Source organism: Garra rufa, chromosome 11 (assembly GCF_049309525.1).
Source record: "Garra rufa chromosome 11, GarRuf1.0, whole genome shotgun sequence".
Taxonomy (NCBI): Eukaryota; Metazoa; Chordata; class Actinopteri; order Cypriniformes; family Cyprinidae; genus Garra; species Garra rufa.
This window is the reverse complement of record NC_133371.1, coordinates 44,055,599-44,075,316: the sequence shown is the minus strand read 5'-3', so window position 1 is coordinate 44,075,316 and position 19,718 is coordinate 44,055,599. Positions and strand designations below refer to the sequence as shown.

General features: G+C 34.9%; 1 protein-coding gene across 1 annotated transcript in view; it reads left to right on the top strand.

Moving 5' to 3' along the window:
- golim4a (golgi integral membrane protein 4a) overlaps nucleotides 1–12,091 on the top strand; it is a 33,812-nt gene extending 21,721 nt beyond the window's left edge. The window contains exons 10-16 of the mRNA XM_073850028.1: nucleotides 865–1,130; nucleotides 3,396–3,472; nucleotides 3,597–3,661; nucleotides 5,000–5,185; nucleotides 5,338–5,406; nucleotides 5,496–5,582; nucleotides 10,668–12,091. Coding sequence (XP_073706129.1) covers nucleotides 865–1,130; nucleotides 3,396–3,472; nucleotides 3,597–3,661; nucleotides 5,000–5,185; nucleotides 5,338–5,406; nucleotides 5,496–5,582; nucleotides 10,668–10,805 — 888 coding nt within the window. The 3' untranslated portion in view covers nucleotides 10,806–12,091. The remainder of the gene's footprint in view (nucleotides 1–864; nucleotides 1,131–3,395; nucleotides 3,473–3,596; nucleotides 3,662–4,999; nucleotides 5,186–5,337; nucleotides 5,407–5,495; nucleotides 5,583–10,667) is intronic.
- Nucleotides 12,092–19,718: the final 7,627 nt, after the last annotated feature.

The window sequence follows — 19,718 nt, the reverse complement described above, 5'->3', positions numbered from 1 at the left end:
CTAACTTTTTCAGTTAGCTGCCAAGGCAACATTTAAAATTTTTGCTTGCGCTTTTTCATTGAAAACAGTTATAAGCTGTTGCCACTTTTTTACTCCCATTTATTTGAAATAGATTATCATTTTAATCAAGTTAATGCACCCTTGGTTGAATAAAATAAAAAGAAAATTAATGAAATAAAATTTGTTTTAAGTTTTAGTAATTTTGTGTGATGTGTTTTTGCTGTCCTATTTAACTTTTTTTTTTTTTTTTTCAGTTTTGATTTTAAAAAGTTTTAGAACTTTAACTTTATTTTCAGTGAGTTGCCAAGGCAACATTTCTCATTTTTGTTTGCACTTTTTATTGGAAACATTTATATTGCTGTTTTTATGCTTTTATTTATCTATTTATTTCTCTGCATTAGACAAATTATCAATAAACTAGTTTGCCTACATTACTGTTCATATTTTTATGGAAATTATGATACATTTTTTCAGGATTCTTTGATGTCTAGAAAGTCCAGAAGAACTGCATTTAGTTGTAAAATAAATGTCTTAATTATCACTTTTGATCAATTTAATGCATCCCTGCTGAATAAAAGTATTAATTTAATTTAAAATGTAATAAAAAAAAAAACACTAACCAAAAACTTTTGAACGTAATTCCCAGACAACATTTTTAGCCATCATATTATATATAGCTGTTCCAAAGGGTAGGCAGCCAAATAATGCTGTTTCACAAGATATTTGTGTGCTATACGTATGTCTCTGTGCTCATTATTATGAATATTGAGATGTTAGCAAATTCTCAATTCCTGCATTGTCCTTCAACCCAATCTGCATTCTGTTTCTCATCGTAAATCCCTCACTCTTCTGTTCTTCCCCCAGGTGGCGCCAGCTGAGGCTCATGTGCAACACGCGCAGGTGGAGCGGGTGAAGTCAGCTTACGAACAGCAGCAGGAGCAGCAGCGTCTGGCTGCACAGCTGGCGGAGGAGCGCAGACAGCTGCATCTGCGTCAAGAGGCCCTGCACAAACAGCAGCTCCAGCAGCAGAAGGAGAGAGAAGAGAGGCTGCGTCTGCAGAGAGAGCGAGAGGAACAGCAGAACAGAGAAGCCGATCTCAAAGAACAACATCTCCGGCAAGAAATGCTTCGGTCAGAGGCCCTCCCTTGAGTTGCACAATTATGCATTCATTTTAAAAATGATTATTATGACTATTTAAAGCTGCAGTCCATACCTTTTGCCGCTCTAGTGAAAAAACATTGTTGCCAGAGCTACTTCTCTCTGTTTATGTCTATGACAAATCATGCAGGTACTAGGCTACACCGCAGCAGTTTCTACCAGAATCAATCTGAAATAAGAATATAAATACTTACTATAGGTGTACCGTAGTGATTCAGGATAAGCCAAAAACATGGTTTGGAAAATGGATTCATGATATACTTATATACATTTTTAAAAATTGGAATACAAAATAAAAAATACGGACTGCAGCTTTAAATAAAGCAAAAAGCTATGAAAGATTGTTTGTTGCAGTGATTTTAACACCGTTCAAGGCTTGTGGGCATCAAATAGCAATTTATTGTATAAATAACATACATTAACTGGGTCAAAGATGAGACGTCAAAATGCATGTTATTGTTTATTTAGTACTGACCTGAATAAGATATTTCACATAAAAGATGTTTACATATAGTCCATAAAAGAAAAAAATAGTTTATAAAAATTATCCCATTCAAAAATTGACATCCTCTTGAATCTTATTTACACCGCGTTCCAAATTATTATGCAAATTGTATGTAAGTGTCATAAACACACAGTTTTTTTGTTTTTCAATTAAACTCATGGATGGTATTGTGTCTCATGGCTCTTTGGATCACTGAAATGAATCTCAGACACCTGTGATAAATAGTTTGCCAAATGAGCCCAATTAAAGGAAAAGTACTTAAGAAGGATGTTCCACATTATTAAGCAGGCCACAGGTTTCAAGCAATATGGGAAAGAAAAAGGTCTCTCTGCTGCCGAAAAGCGTCAAATAGTGCAATGCTTTGGACAAGGTATGAAAACATTAGATATTTCACGAAAACGTAAGCGTGATCATTGTACTGTGAAGAGATTTGAGGCTGATTCAGAGCACAGACAGGTTCGTGCAGGTAAAGGCAGAATGAGGAAGGTTTCTGCCAGACAAATTCATCAGATTAAGAGAGCAGCTACTAAAATGCCATTACAAAGTAGCAAACAGGTTTTTGAAGCTGCTGGTGCCTCTTGAGTCCCGCGAACATCAAGGTGTAGGATCCTCCAGAGGCTTGCAGTTGTGCATAAACCTACTATTTGGCCACTCCTAACCAATGCTCACAAGCAGAAACGGTTGCAGTGGGCCCAGACATACATGAAGACTCATTTTCAAACAGTCTTGTTTACTGATGAGTGTTGTGCATCTTTGGATGGTCCAGATAGATGGAGTAGTGGATGGAACATGTCCCAACAAGGCTGCGACCACAACAAGGAGGTGGCGTTTTTGGCCGGAATCATAGGGAGAGAGCTGGTTGGCCCCTTTAGGGTCCCTAAAGGTATGAAAATGACCTCGGCAAAGTATGTCGAGTTTTTGACTGACCACTTTCTTTCATGGTACAAAAAGAAGAACTGTGCCTTCCGTAGAAAAATCATCTTCATGCATGACAATGCACCATCTCATGCTGCAAATAATACCTCTGTGTCATTGGCTGCTATCTGCATAAAAGATGAGAAACTCCTGGTGTGGCCACCATCCTCCCCTGACCTCAACCAGATTGAGAACCTTTGGAGCATCCTCAAGCAAAAGATCTATGAGGGTGGGAGGCAGTTCACATCAAAACAGCAGCTCTGGGAAGCTATTCTGGCATCCTGCAAACAAATTCAATCAGAAACTCTCCAAAAAATCACAAGTTCAATGGATGCAAGAATTGTGATAGCGATATCAAAGAAGGGGTCCTATGGTAAGATGTAACTTGCCCAGTTAGGATGTTTTTGATTGAAATAGCTTTTGATTTCAGTAAATATGACCACCTAATGCTGCAAATTCAGCAAATGCCCATTTTCAGTTCTTTACAACCTATACAATGTTTTAACTCTGTTGTGCATAATAATGTGGAACAGTGCATTTTCAGTTTTTTATTTTTGAAATAAATACTGTTATCATTAGGAGGTTTGTTCAATAAAATTCGAATTATACCCTAATGGTTGATGACTTAAAAATTATACTGACTGTCATTTGCATTGACTAATTATGAAAACCAGAGAAAGATATCATTTGCATAATAATTTGGAACGCGGTGTATATATTTTTAACCAAAACATTAAACAAAAATGCATTAATGAATAATGGTTGTGTTTGTGTCATGGTTTATTTTATAAATCCTTTTATTTGCTGTATTTATCAGGAAAAAGGCAAAGTATGAAAACATGGATGCTGATATAGTCGAGGGAGAAGAAGAGCAACAGATAGCTGAGGAGAAAGGTGACAATTCATGTCGTTTCACATTATAACATTGCTACTTTTACTTAAAAAAGTGACTTCTTTAGTGTTTGGTACAATGTTATTATCTTTGCATTATATTTATCCATTTCTCTGTCATTTGTAGAGGTGAATGCGCACCATGAGGAACCGAGGCAAGACGAAGCGGACCATGTTCATCGTGAAGATGAGGTGTGTTACCACATGTTATTGTAAATACTAGGGATGTGGCGAGATCTCGTGGCACGTGACGATATCATTTCAAAACATTTTGCAGTGTTTACATTAGAGCTGCATGATTGATCCTTAAAATATCACAATCTCTTTTCAAACACCCAGCCGATCTTATACAACTGTTTCACGCGCTCCACTGACGCTTACGATGTGAAACAGGTGTTAAAGACATTCAAATCTGCATTCTTGCTGCTGATTCAGAAAGAGCAACATATACAGTCTTTTTAACCACATAATCATCATTATTTCTTTGTTACAGACATTTAAATAGCATAAGTACTGGAATAAAAGCTCATAGTTTGGGTATAAACACTTGTTGTCTACAGTAGCGATCAAAACTAAAGTATCTTCTAACACGTATGTAGTGTAACGCTTGTCCTCGTCCACCAGGAGTTGGCAACACCTGCACATTTAAAAAAGTATTTAGCATTGAATTATACATTCAAGAGATTCGAATAGTCTTTATTAATTGAGACACTGCCTCCTTTATTTTATTTAAATTTGTAAGCAATGAACATTCTGTCAGAACCACTAGTAAATTACGTAATTTTGTTTAGATTTGTAATATTCATATATTGTAATATTTGTAGAATCGTGATCTCTAATTTATTAAAGAAAATTGTTTTTCAATTAATCCAGAATCATGCAGCTTTAGTGTACGTGTTCATTACTGCATACAATTCATTAAAATAGAAGTTTAATATAGGTATAACATAAGTTCATATCAAAATACACCTACATTTTTTGCATTTTGTGTTTTTTAGTTGAATAAAATACTATTTTTCCCTATATATTTCATCATTGAGGATTTCTTTAAAAAAAGTTTAAAAATCTCATCTCGTCTCATTCTCATTCTCGTGAACCCAGTCTTGTCTCGTCCCACCCCTAGTAAACACACACCAGTATAAACAGGGCTAGGTTTACTTTAAACTGTGTCCACCTTTTTCTTTAACGCTGAAGTATGCCTATGGGTGAGGAAATAACAAGAAGAATAACAACATGTAGTAAACGGTAAACCTGTTTGCATTACAAACCATTGTGCTCATAATTAAGATAATACATTAAAATAATATGGTACTACACACTAATTTGCAATATCAAGCAGCAAAACGAGCTGTTTTTTACAGCTAAAAATCGCTTAAATGTGGATGAGACCGAAAGCCAGACTCTTACGTGAAGAAAAGGTGGATAAACTAGCTTTTTATGAACCCTGATATGGACACTGATACATTTTTGTCTGTTTTAAATTAGTGTGTGTGAACACATGTATTGATGATTAATATTTCAATCTTACAGCGACCCGCAGAAGCGGACGTTGATCCGGAGAATGACCCCAACAACCAGGGAGAGGATGAGTTTGAGGAGGCAGAGCAGCAGCAGCACCGTGAGGAAGAGGAGGAAGAGCTGGCACCTGTTGGTCACCCCGACATGCACCTGGCTGTAGACAATCAGCACCAGCCGCCCCCCGAAGAACAGCTGGTGGTAAGAGACAATATTTATTATGCATTTGGTGTGATATTAAGATTTGACTCTGGGTAAAATAACACTTGTGTGTGTGTGTCAGAAAACAGACTTGGGAGGATTTATTATGCAACTGAGACAGTCTGAGATGAGTTTGTGTGTGTTTTGTGCAGATAGCTGGAAACCCAGACCAACAGGAAGATGCTCTGGATGAGCAGTACCAGGAAGATGGAGATGATGAGGTCGGATAACAAATGCAAATGCACACACAGTCCTAGAACAAACAAGAATTGTTATTTGTTCCCTAACTCAAATGGCTTTCTCTCTCCAGGCTCAGGATGAGCTGGTAGATAATCAGAAGCGCAAGGCGGTGCGGGAGGAAGAAGGAGACCCGTATAATGAGGAGAATGGAGAACAGGTATAAGATTTATATTTTGAGGCTTGTTGAGAACAGTGTGCTAGGATCAGATTTACAACAGTGCATTACAAAAGCACACCTTAGAAACCTAGTAATGCCAGAGTTATATTGATTACATTTTATATTATATGCATTATACAAGATTTCATTATATATGTGACCCTGGACCAGAAAACAAAACCAGTCTTGAGTAGCAAGGGTATATTTGTAGCAGTAGCCAAAACTACATTGTATGGGTCAAAATGATCGATTTTTCTTCAATGCCAAAAATCATTAGGATCATCTTCCATGAAAATATTTTGTAAATTTCTTAACGTAAATATATCAAAACTTAATTTTTTATTAGTAATATGCATTGCTAAGAACTTCATTTGGACAACTTTAATGGCGATTTTCTCAATATTTAGACTTTTTGAACCCTCAGATTGCCGAACAAACCATACACCAATGGAAAGCTTATTTATTCAGTTTTCAGATTATTTGTGGTCCAGGGTCACATTTGCTTTTAATATTGAAAACTAGAAGTCCCACTTTGACAGTAAAGATCAAAATTTTTGTATTTATTATTTCTGCCTTTTGGTTGTGTGCCTTTATTCACTATATAGTATAGTATAGTACTATGCTAAATCTGTTCTAAAAAGTCTTTACTATCACTTTTTATCAATTTAACACATCCTGGCAAAATATAAGTATTTCTATCAAAGAGAGAAAGAAAGAAAAAATGTACTGACTTCAAACTTTGAACGAGGTGTTTATTGTTGCTTTTTTTTTTAAAGTTCTTTTTAATGTTTTATTTATCAAAGAATCTTGAAAAAAGTATCAGTTTCCCAAAAAATATTATGCAGCACAACTGTGTCCAACATTGATAATAAATCAACATATTAGAATGATTTTTGAAGGATCATGTGACACTTAATACTGAGTAATGATGCTGTAAAATCAGCTTTGCATCACAGGAATAAATGATATTTCAAGTGTATTAAAATAAAAAAAAAAACACTATTTTAGATGTCATTAACATTTCACAATATTATTTTTTTTTCTGTATTTTTAATCAAATAAAAGCGGGCTTGATGAGTCTCCTTTAAAAAGCATTAAAAATCTTACTGATCCCAAACTTTTGAGCGGCAGTATATATATGCTAATATTCAAAAAATTCTGCTTAGTAAGATTTTATTTGTAACATTTTTATTTGCAAGCATGTATTAAATTGATCAAAAGTGACAGTAAAGGTAGTCACAATGTTACCAGTTTCAAAATTTGAACTTCCTGTTCATTAAAGAATCCTTTTAGTATTTGTTGACTACTTCACCCGTTGGATCGAACTGTTTCCTATACGTACAGCTACAGCCAAGACTGTTGCAACTGTTTTCAGAAAAGAGATACTAACCAGATGGGGAGTCCCAGACTTTCTTATATCCGACAGAGGTACCCATTTGTATTTGTATTGTTCTGTGAAGTGTGATTGGGGTTACGGGCCTCTCTAGAATCACTACGTCACAGAATATGATATGTTTTGAATAAGCAGGAAAAAAGAAACGAGTCCCCCATTTTGAGTTAAATTAGAAAAGAACGTTTTTCAATTGTAAAAGTGAGCTTATGTTGTATTTGTATTGTTCTGTGAAGTGTGATTGTGGTTACGGGCCTATCTAGAATCACTACGTCACAGAATGTTTTCACACAAATATTAAGTTCTTCAACAGAAATGTTCAAACAGAAACGTTTCTTGTACAGCAAATCAGCATATTAGAATGATTTCTGAAGAATCATATGACATTGGAGACTGGAGTAATGATAGTGAGAATTCAGCTTTGCATCACAGGAATAAATTACATTTTAAAACATATTTACACAGAAACATTTATTTTAAATCACAATAATATTCCACAATACTGCTTCTACTGTATTTGAGCAAATATATGCAGCATTTATAAGCATAACAGACTTCTTTCAAAAACATTGAACATCTTACCAACCCTGAAATTTTAAATGCATTAAATTCATAACTATCTTTTAAGTATTGTATATATTAAGGACATAAATTACCAACTTATAGAGTTAGATTATCAAACATTAGCAAAAATATTGTTTCTTGTTGAACAAGTTTAATTGCGTAAGGTGTTCAAGAGACAAGCAAAAGACAAACATTTTTAAGGGTTGCTGTCACTGTAATGTATCACAGATAGTTATGTAGTGCTTACGTGTGTACGTTTTCACTTGTTCTTTTGTACAAGCTGCCGCTGTAACTGTAGACTGGTGGCAGCGCCACAGTTGGGTGAGTCAGATCGATTGCAGCGTCCTCAGCCGTATCCAGTTACTGCCACGGGTCCAGCTTTAAACATCCGTCCTCCATTTTCACCTCATCACTTAGATTCAGGGAGTGTTTATTCACATCTGTGCATTTTAAAAGATTAGTTCACTTCCAGAATACAAATTTCCTGATAATGTACTCACCCCCATGTCATCCAAGATGTTCATGTGTTTCTTTCTTCACTCGAAAAGGAAAACGATCCAGGAATTTTATCCATATAGTGGACTTCAATGGGAATCAGTGGGTTAAAGGTCCAAATTGCAGTTTCAGTGCAGCTTCAAAGGGCTCTACGTGATCCCAGCCGAGAAACGATCGGTCATTTTCTAAAAAAGATAAATATTTATATACGCTTTAACCACGAATGCCCGTCTTGCATGACTTCACACATTGCGTAATTATGTTGGAAAGGTTACATGTGGTTAGTTTTTTTGTCAGTGTACAGTTCAAAAAGGTAGAGTATGGCAAAAAATCGTGAAAATTAAACACTGGGCTGAAGGCCGATTACCAAACACCGTTTACCGTGTTTTCCCCCATGCATTTCACCTATTTTTTCACCATTGCATAAATTAAATAGCCAAAATGTGCTTTTTACAGTTTTATCTTGCTTTTCGGAAAAAAAATAATAAATTACAAAAACACAATTTAAAAATATTTACTTAACACTGAACATTTTTAACATTCTAGTAGACATTATAGCCTACCAACAAAGCACGATTTAACTTAAAATTAATAAGTTAGTAAAATAATATTCTTTGGCCATTTTTAAGCACCCCTTCTTGAATCAGGCATGTGTTTTTTAATGCACAAATAAATGCAGCCTTGCTGAGTAAAGGAGAATGTTTTAATAAATGTATTAATTAGGGGTGGGCATAGATTATTTTTTTAATCTAGATTAATCTAGATTAAATCTTGGAATTAATCTAGATTAATCTAGATTAAAATGGCTAATTTGAATTCTGCTGAAGGCAGGGGTTACATGTTACACCGTACTTTTATTTTGACAGGTTGCCGTGAAGTTTCTGTGTATACAGTATGATATGATGCGAGTTTTCTCAAATGAAACGGTAAAAGTGACACTCTCAGCAGTTTTGGAGATTGAGTTTATCTGTTCATGTGAGATGCAAATGCCAAAAATTAGCGGGAGCGTCACGTGTGTTTCAGTATGCGTGTAGTAAAAGCTCGTCTCCACCATTCATACATACAGCTAGGCAAACGGAACATACCGGATTCATATCAAAACGGTCTTTTTGCATTTCAGTTTTCACATACACTAGTCCATATCGCGATTTGAATTAAGTGACAGACCAACATTTGATTTATGAATCCAAAAAACGACGAATTTACGTGGCATTTCGCGCTATAGTAGATTCGGTTTTCATGAATGGAGGACGAGGAGATCCCGTCTGTGTTTTGGCGGAGGAGACGTAAACGCGCGACCATATTCTATAGTCTTCGGTATACATCCGCGTTAAACTATCAAGGTGAAAGTCATCATATCTTGCGTAGTTTAGACCCAGCTCCCAACCCAAATTTGAGAATAGATTAACGGCGATATTTTTTTATCGCCCGATAAGAGTCTCACGTTAACGCAGCACGTTAACGCCGATAACGGCCCACCACTAGTATTAATAGAGCTGTTGTAATAACTGTTATCAAACTTTTTTATTTTATTTTACAGAACAACAGTAAAATTGCAATGCTAACATTTATGAATGTTGACTTTTATTTTGGCGGAAACCCACAAGAAGACCTCAGTACTACTTTTTGCTGACAGCAGCAGATTTATGAATGATTCTCATTACACTGTTTCAGCGCAGATTTTCCTGCCGTTTTGGACTCTGAACCCTGGCTAACAAGCTTGTGCAGAGCTGTCAGAATAAGTACAATTTATGCGTGTATTAGACAACATACGTTCTGTAGTTTATTTACTAATGGTTTAAGGCCATTTTGTGATTTCGGTCAAAAACCATGCCTTTATCTTATTGTGGAAGCATGGGATGCGATTCTAAACAGCCTCTCACTGTCGGTGCTTGCAATGACTTTTGCGTCTTTCTCTGACAGTTTTAAATGCTTCTACACTACAGACATGTTTGCTGCATTAGTGCACGCCTTTATTTGATCGCGTCACGTCATTGTTTGGTATAATTTATTCTGCCTTTTCACTTATTTGGACGTACACCGAAAGACCTTTTTTGCTATTTTCGGCCAAATAATTTTGGTTGCCAAACAGTCTGTGCATCCTTAGCGAAAAACACCAACATTTCAAAATGATCCGGCATCATTGCGTGAATTTTCTACGTGACTACGTAATACGTGAGGGAGAGCTATTGCAAGATGAGCATTTGTGGTTAAAAAGTATATCAATTGAGATTTTTTTTTGTAAATGACCAATCATTTCACTAGGTAAGACCTTATTCCTCGGCTAGGATTGTGTAGAGCCCTTTGAAGCTGCATTGAAATAGCAATTTCGATTTTAAACCCGTTGGCCACTATTGAAATCCACTATATGGAGAAAAATCCTGGAATGTTTTCTTCAAAAACCTTAATTTCTTTTTGACTGAAGAAAGAAAGACATGAACAGCTTGGATGACATTGGAGTGAGTAAATTAATAGAACATTTTTATTCTTTTAAAAATGGCAAGGTTAACCCAAAATTGAACATATTTCATTATTTACTCACCCTCATGTTGGACCAAACCCATTACTTAATTTTTTTTTTTGCAGACAGGGTGTGAAATGAACATATATTTGCTTATTTTCTTTCTTTTGTCCAGGAAGAGGCCAGAGATCAGGATGTAGCGGTGAATCAGGACAATCAGCCAGCCCAACATCCCAATGAGGAGAACTACGAAGATGAGGAGGAGGAAGAAGGCAACGATGACAAACCGCCCAATCGCAGGGGAGAAATGTGAGGTGATTGAAAGCAAGGACAGCCAATCGCTGCCACCCGTTTGGATTGGGTTTGTGCTGGAAAATTATGTTTCCATACCGTTGGGCCCTGATGAATAAGAAAACGGTTTCACTTTTGGTCTGTGTGACTCTGAAACCGAGAAACGCCCAACCACATACAGACCAAATGCCTGCTGTCTGCCTTTACTGTACATCTGTCTATCCGTAGTTTCTTGTGAATAAGTCCCGTTATATCTTGCATTTGAGTTCTTTGACTGGACGACAAATCTAAAAGCAGATTTTAACTATCAGAAACTCACACTGAAGGTTTTTCCAAGGGCCATTTTTGTGCACTCGAACTCCACATGCAAGATATATTCAATCTTTGAAGTAAAACAGTCTTATTTTAATAGTACAGACTGATTTTGATGGACAGGAAGTGGTCACCATTCAGCATTGAATCCTCACATGGCCCCACCCAAACTTGTGTTAATTCATCCATGGTGTTGATGAATAATGCAGGATGGATTTGGCAAGATGCTCGGGTCAACAGATGTCACTACATGAATGTTTACATGTAATTCAAGCAAACTGTAGCTGTTGAAAGCTTTTTTAAACGTTACTGTACGTGCCTATTTACCGTAGTTGAATTATACGCTGCCTAGATGTGAACCAAAATCATTCAGTTAAATACTGATCTGCTTTTCACCAAGTGCCTCATATAGATTATAAGGAAAAATCTTGCCTATCTTGCCAGGATGAATCAATTCCTGATCTGGATCAGTTTTTTGTCGAATGTCTCTGTTATGGAAACACATTTTTTGTCTTTTTTTGTTTTACTAGTATAAACTAGTACTAGTATTCTACGTGCTACTGGACCTGGTCCTCTAAGTCTTATTGTCACTGTTAGTACACATTGGAAATGAGACGACATATTAATATGCGACGAGTAAACAAAATTGCTGGATTCGCTTACTCAAAATGATTTGTTTTGAATGTATGCTAAATCACTACAATATTGAACAATTTTGTATTTATTTTGTTTTGTATTTACTTTGTTTTATTATATATTATATAAAATGAAATAATCTTTTTTTTTTTTAATTTTCCAGGACGCATAGGATTTTTAGATTTAATACAAGCTTTTCTATTAAGTGTTCAGCTTTACTTTATATTTAAAATAAATATATGTATGTGTATAGTTTTTTTTCTCTCTCAAGTTTTGTAAAAGTAATTCAGATATAGCCGTTCTGAGAAATAATTTTGTGCCGTTTTGTTGATAATGGCAATGTGAGCGGAATAAAAAGTGGTGAAGGATTTAATGCACATCCTCTTTTAATCTCGAAGTCTGGCGGGCGTGCTGATGTTTTGATGTTTGGTGACCTTGAGCAGAGAGGAAAAATCTCTTCGTCTAACATTAATTTAAAAATGAACCCAAAGCAAAATAACTCTGCTTTCATCCTGCAGTTTCTGAAAGGCTGGTGAGATGCTGCGGTAAGTGACACAGAAGGAATGTCTAGATAGAAAGCTTCGGATAAAAAGTCCAACAAGATAAACTGTTTCTTATTTTCCGTAGTAACTTAACTAATAACTAATTTTCAGTATCATATTCAGAAGTTTAAATTTAGGGGTTAGGGTTCGGGACAGCCACCTCCCAATTGAAAGTACTCAACAGGGTTGGGGTCAATTCAGGAATGAACTCAACAATTCCAATTCAAAGAAGGAAATGGAATTGGAATTGGAAATCAACAACAATTACAGGAAACAGAGTTGGAATTGAATTGGAATTAAATTCAGGGAAATTCCACTGAATTCCGTTTATTGCTATTTCTGAGCATTTATTTGTGATTACATTTAGAGACATAAATTTGAACTTTATTTATGATGCTTTATAAATACCATGTATTAAATAGAGTTGATCAAATGCAAGTAAATAAAAATGAGAACTGTACATTATGAATTAATAATTGAATGACAGTGGTGATAAGTTTGTGGATGTACTATACATTCAATATATGATTACCACATATGTTATGTCTCAACTCACAAAAAAATGCGTCACTTTTTATTGCATCGAATTATCATTTCCTGAAATTTGGCATGTGAAATGATCACACTTAACATACTAAACATACAGTACTTTGTATTTCTTTTTTTGTTTGTTTATGTGATTTACAATATTTAATGTACTATAAACTATTAAGCAAATCAAGTCAAATAATTTTATTTAGCAACTCAAGTGGAATTTAGTGGAATTCAATTCTGTTTCCTGGCATTCCAAATCAATTCCAATTCCATTTCCTGTCAGCTGCATGCAATTCCAATTCCATTCCAGGAAGTGAATTGGAATTTACCATTCATTCTCAATTCAATTCATGAATGGCCCCAACCCTGGTACTCAATAAATGATTTAAAATATATTAGTCTTACTAATATTTTAAATAATATTGTGTGTGTAGAGTTTTTATAGGACAGGGTTAATATGTAAATTATACATTTTATTATTATTTTTTAATTTTGCCTTTTGTTTTGAGCATTTTTCCCAGCGTTTCCAAAAGAATTCATTACAGCTGCCTGTAAAAAACAATGAACAGTGCAGTTCATTGTTTTTTACAGGCAGCTGTAATGAATTCTTTTGGAAACGCTGGGAAAAATGCTCTCCGTAGGGAATCGAGGGTTTGCCTACAAACAAAGCCGTTTCACAGATTTAATAAGCTGTATAATTTTGTCAGATCTCGTTTCTCTGTTCTCCTGTCTCCTCAGCTCGGGTTTCAGCGGCACTGAAATTGACACCAAAATTAAAACAAAACACTGAAGTGCATATGAATAAGTGATCGCTGCTGAAAGGATGAGCTGAACTTCACAGGACAATGGCAGGTCATGAATGACTATTGAATGTGTATAAAGCCGTGAACATATGCAGTGGTTGTATAGCCAGTGTGAGAATTATGAAGAGTTTTTCAAGAGGTTTTTATTTGATTTGAATGTAATCAATGCATCAGCCAAACGCTAATTAAAAAAAGGGTTTTGTGCAGTTATGCCTATGAGCGAGATTTCTGGTTTATCAGTCGCTATAGGGAAATAACGAGAAGAATAACAGCGTGCAGTAAACGGTAAAACTGTCTGCAATACCAACCAGTGTGTTCATAATTAAGATAATACATTTAAATAATATGGTAAGACACATATGTGACCCTGGACCACAAAACCAGTCATAAGGTTAAATTTTACAAAACTGAGATGTATGCATCATATGAAAGTTCAATAAATAAGCTTTCTATTGATATATGGTTTGTTAGGATATGACAATATTTGGCCGAGATACATCTATTTGAAAATCTGGAATCTGAGGGTGCAAAAAAATCAAAATACGGAGAAAATCACCTTTAAAGTTGTCCAAATTAAGTTCTTAACAATGCATATTACTAATCAAAAATGACATTTTGATATATTTATAGTAGGAATTTTGCAAAAAATCTTCATGGAACATGATCTTTACTCAATTTCCTAATGATTTTTGGCATAAAAGAAAAATCAATAATTTTGACCCATTCAATGTATTTTTGGCTATTGCTACAAATATACCCCAGCGACTTAAGACTGGTTTTGTGGTCCAGGGTCACATATATCAATATCAAGCAGCAAAACGAGCAATTTTGTACAACTAAAAATAGCTGCAAGCAGCAATTAAGGAGCCAAGCACTAGGCAAGCAAGGCAGCAAATATCAGAGCAACTGAAGCAAATTCAGTAATTAAAGCCATTTTAAGATGATTTTAGTCGAAAAGTTTGGTGTCAATATGTCGAAGCTTTGCAAAGATACAGCCTCAGAGTTATTTTGGCATCATGGTACAAATTTTTTGCTGTGCTATACAAAAACGCTTTTGTCTACTGAAACAAAATCCATAACTTTGTGTCATAACAGTCTGAAGATGATCTGACAAATCGGACAAATGGTCTAGGATGAGTTCAAAAAAAGTAAGTTTTCAACATAAATCAAAATGGCGGACAGGCAGTTCAACCGACTATGGCAAAATAGTATACATGTTCCTGGCATTACCCATTGAATACTTTGAGACCAGTTTACAATAGGTTAATGGAATCAAAAGTTAATAGCATTTTTGGAAATTTCATAAATGTGACCCTGGACCACAAAACCAGTCATAAGGTTAAATTTTACAAAACTGAGATATATACATCATATGAAAGCTCAATAAATAAGCTTTCTATTGATGTATGGTTTGTTAGGATAGGACAATATTTGGCCGAGATACATCTATTTGAAAATCTGAAATCTAAGGGTGCAAAAAATCAAAATACTGAGAAAATCACCTTTAAAGTTGTCCAAATTAAGTTCTTAGCAATGCATATTACTAATCAAAAATTACATTTTGATATATTTACAGTAGGAATTTTACAAAAAATCTTCATGGAACATGATCTTTACTTAATTTCCTAATGATTTTTGACATAAAAGAAAAATCAATAATTTTGACCCATACAATGTATTTTTGGCTATTGCTACAAATATACCCCAGCGACTTAAGACTGGTTTTGTGGTCCAGGGTCACAAATAATAGATAATAGTGCTGTTATCAAATTGTTCAGTGTGAGGTGACAATGACACACACAAAGTTTGGTATCAATATGTCAAAGCTTTGCAGAGTTTCAGACGCAGTTTGACATCATTCTAGCAAATGCATTATGCGTTAAACTATAACCATTTCGTATACACTACCAGTCAAAAGTTTGGACACACTTCGCCATCAAAGAGAATGGGGAAGTGTGTCCAAACTTTTGACTGGTAGTGTATATTGACACAAAATCCAAAACATTTTGCCAGCATGGACTAAAGATGATCCAAATCAAATTTGGTGAAAAAATTGGACCAATAGTCTAGGAGGAGTTCGAAAAAGTATGTTTTCAACATTAATCAAAATGGCAGACAGGAACTTCGGACAATTTTGGCATAATTGGTATCGATGTTCTCAGCATGATCCAAGGAATATATTAAGATCACTTTCATTACAAAAGGCCAATTTAAGCAAATGTATTAGCATTTTTTTTATTCCTTTAGTTTCTTTAAAACTTCCCCCAAACTTTATAAGAACTGCCAGGGCATGGTTCCGAAGACACATGCAGAGTTTCGGAACAATATGCCAACGTGTTTGTAAAAATATAGCATTTTACGATAAAATTCAAAATAGCCAACACCCAAAATGGCTGACATTGAAAAATTGGATATGGTTAGCTATTTTTCATATCTCTTGACCACTAGGTGGTGCTTCGCCAAAACTCCAGGTAGCCTCAGGACATGGTTGTTAAAAAACACACCAAGTTTGGTCTCAATATACCAAACCGTTGCAGAGATATAGCCTCATATCCATTTTTGTGTGTTATATGACTAATCAACTTGAATTCCATAACTTTTTGCCAGCATGGTCTGAAGATGATCTGAGCCAATTTTGGTGAAAATCAGACAAGATGTCTAGGACGAGTTCGAAAAAGTAGGTTTTACAAACTATTAAAAATAGCGAAACACTAAACCTTGCTATTTTTACATTTTGGTGTCCATTTGACTCGACATGAGCCAAGGAATCAGAGGGGGGGGGGGATCTTTTAGAATTTTCCTTATAGACCTTACAGTTTAAGTAAGGGATAATGTACAGGCAGCCGGTAGTTATCGCAGAAATAAGCCCCGACAGTGTGATCAGGACTGGTCTTGTATCACACTGAAGGGGCTTATTTCGCGATAACTACCGGCTGCCTGTACATTATCCCGCTTATTACACGGCTACTTGTAATAAAAAAAAAAAAACTGGACATGAATATGAATTTGAAATCTTTTATTGGCATATTTGTTTTAAATTAACATTTTTATCCTTCCGCGAAACGATATAGTACCACGTGACTAACATTCAAACTATGTACGTTAGTAAGACAATTTAAATAGATTAATGTCGAAATTTTCCATTGTTATTTGTGGTTGTCCAGTGTTTGTCACAAGATGGCGCCAAACGGTAATCTTTGTTGGCACGGAGGGATTTTAAACATACAAGTAGTACTGGCTATGCGTTATTACTTTGGAGCGGTGATTATTTGAAAAGAACGAACCTGCAAATGTCTCAACTGACCAATCAGAATCAAGCATTCCAAAGAGCCGTGTAATAAAAGTTATTAATGTAAACATAAGTGAAATTTTGGACAAGTGGTGGCGCATAGTTTCGCATAGAGACACCAAACTTGCTGTGGTTAATGATGAGACTATCCCTCTATCTGTGTGCCAAATTTCATAACTTTACCACAAGTAGTTCTGTCGGCTGCCAAAGACTCAATAGTGAAAGAAGAAGAAGAACGCCAACAGATACAATAAGGGTAATCTCACCTTCGGTGCTTGACCCCTAAATGGCCGCACCCACTCTTACAGGGAAAATAAAGTGGATAAAATAGCTTTTTTAACATTTGTAAACACTTGTATATGTACACATAATTTGTACTCTGATTATATCTGTTAAAAACTAGTATGTTTGACCATGATGTACAAAAAAAAGGCCAAATCTTTCCTACATGACCACTGTTACGGATTTATTTTCAATCTGAGACATGTTCATACGGCTCAGTCCATGAGAACATGAAACGCTTAGCCAACACGTGCTGTGACATCATCAGTTATCTGCTGCTAACAGTGTCACATGACTGTATCTGATTTAATCTCTGTGCTCCTTCTTCACACCATGTCAGCCGGGCATCAAGCGATACTACCCAAGAACAGACTCGTCTGTCAAAACAGTCCTCAGGACAAAGTGTGAACTTAACACAGGGTTGGCAGCAGACATACTGTGACCTGAACAGAGCTGCTATGATCCATACTGTGAGTAGTCTGATAGTAGTCTTTTCTCTCACTTATATCTTAGCTGCTGCCAAGTCAATGCAGGTTTATTTTGAGTTCATGAAATGTGAAAATGTGAAGTAAAGGTACAAAAATAGCTTTAATAAGTCATATAAATGTGCTTTTTACAGCTCATAAGAGAATATACACAACTATATACAAGATTTCAGTTCGCTCTGATGGTAGAGTACACTGGATTCAGATCTTGGCTTCAGGTTCTTCTGTTTCGACGTCAGAGAATGGTACAAAATCTAGACGCTGCCGGTGAAGAGGGAGGCACGGAGTCTTCCGGTAGCTTTGGGATGCCATCCAGAACTTGGAGTTTTGGCAAACAGGAGAACACACTGCGGAGGAAACGAACCTCAAGGTTAGACTTAGAAAGACTCAAGTGCAAGAATTATTCTCTTGGCTGTCTTTGAACGATCTTTGGTCAGCTCTTTTTTCATAAATTATGATATTATCTTCTGGCATAGCTATTAACTTGAGACATAATGTGATTTTGGAGACAGACGCTGTATGGCTTTTTAGATTAATTAAAAGCTGTAATTAGCTGATTAGTTTTAATCAGTCTGCTTTTTTGACAGCAAGTTATTAAAAGCTCAGTGGTGTTCGACATAACCTTGGGAAAAAAGTGCACTCAACTGCACTGAATGTGCACTTGTAGTACACTTCAAATCTTAAAAGTATATGTATATCTTAAGAAACTACTTGCAGATAATATAATGTAATAAAAAGGCCACTTACGTGTACTTGGAGAACACTTCCATGATTATGTTTCTTCGCACGCTTAAAAAACACTACCAGTCAAAAGTTTTTGAACTGTAAGATTTGTACTATTTAAAATAACTGCTGTCTATTTAAATATATTTTAAAGTGTAATTTATTCCTGTGATCATTTAAATTTTCAGCATTATTACTCTAATAAAATTATACAAAAGAATACTTTTGTTTAGCAGGAATGTTTTAAATTGATCAAAAGTGATGATAAAGACATTTATAATATTACAGAAGATTTCTATTTCAGGTAAATGTTGTTCTTCTAAACTTTCTATTCATCAAGGAAACCTGAAAAAAATCTACTCAAGTTTTCAACATAATAATAATAATGCTTAAAATTCAGCTTTGAAATCACAGGAATAAATTACATTTTTATACCTGTATGGAACGTTACGTTCTTGTGTGAAACATAAAATATATTTTGATAATGTTGGTAACTGAATAATTACTGGCAGCAATTGAATTCCATAGGGGAAAAAATACTATGGATAGTCAATGGCTACCAGCAGCTATTTGGTTACCAACATTCCTCAAAAAATCTTATTTTGTGTTGAACGGAAGAAATAAATTACAGGTTTGGAACAACATTTCATTTTTGGGTTAACTATCCCTTTAAGTATACTTTTAAAGTGCATAATAAAGTTAAATTAAAAGTTTTACCTTTAAAGTACTTTTTAAATCATTTTGTTCTGACTAACTTAAGCACACAGTAATTATATTATAAATATACTAAATTCCAACTTTATTATTACTAATGCGTAATTAAAATTTATTTAAATGCATGCCATACAAGTTTAAATAGAAATGACAGCAAAGTATATTTTAGTTTACCATAAATGCATTACCATAAGTACATTTTTTTTCCCATATTTCAAAGACTATAGAAGAAATTATGAAATAACATATAAAGTCCTACTCATGTTGGGTCAGAAAAGCACGCTTAAATTTAGCTAATTAATTAATTGCTTTTAATATAAAATTATGCAAATTAAAATTGAATTGCAAATGCAAATAAGTGTCTAAAACATTACATTCAGTTCACTCTTTAATTTAAAAAAAGTTAAAAATGTATACACTGCAAGTCAAAAGTTTTTGAACAGTAAGATTTGTAACGTTTTTTTTTCTGTTCACTAAGACTGCATTTATTTGATCCAAAGTACAGCGAAAAGAGTACAATTATTAAATAATTAACTGTTTTCTCTTTGAATATATTTTAAAATGTAATTTATTCCTATGATTTCAAAGCTGAATCTTAGCGTCATTACTCCAGTC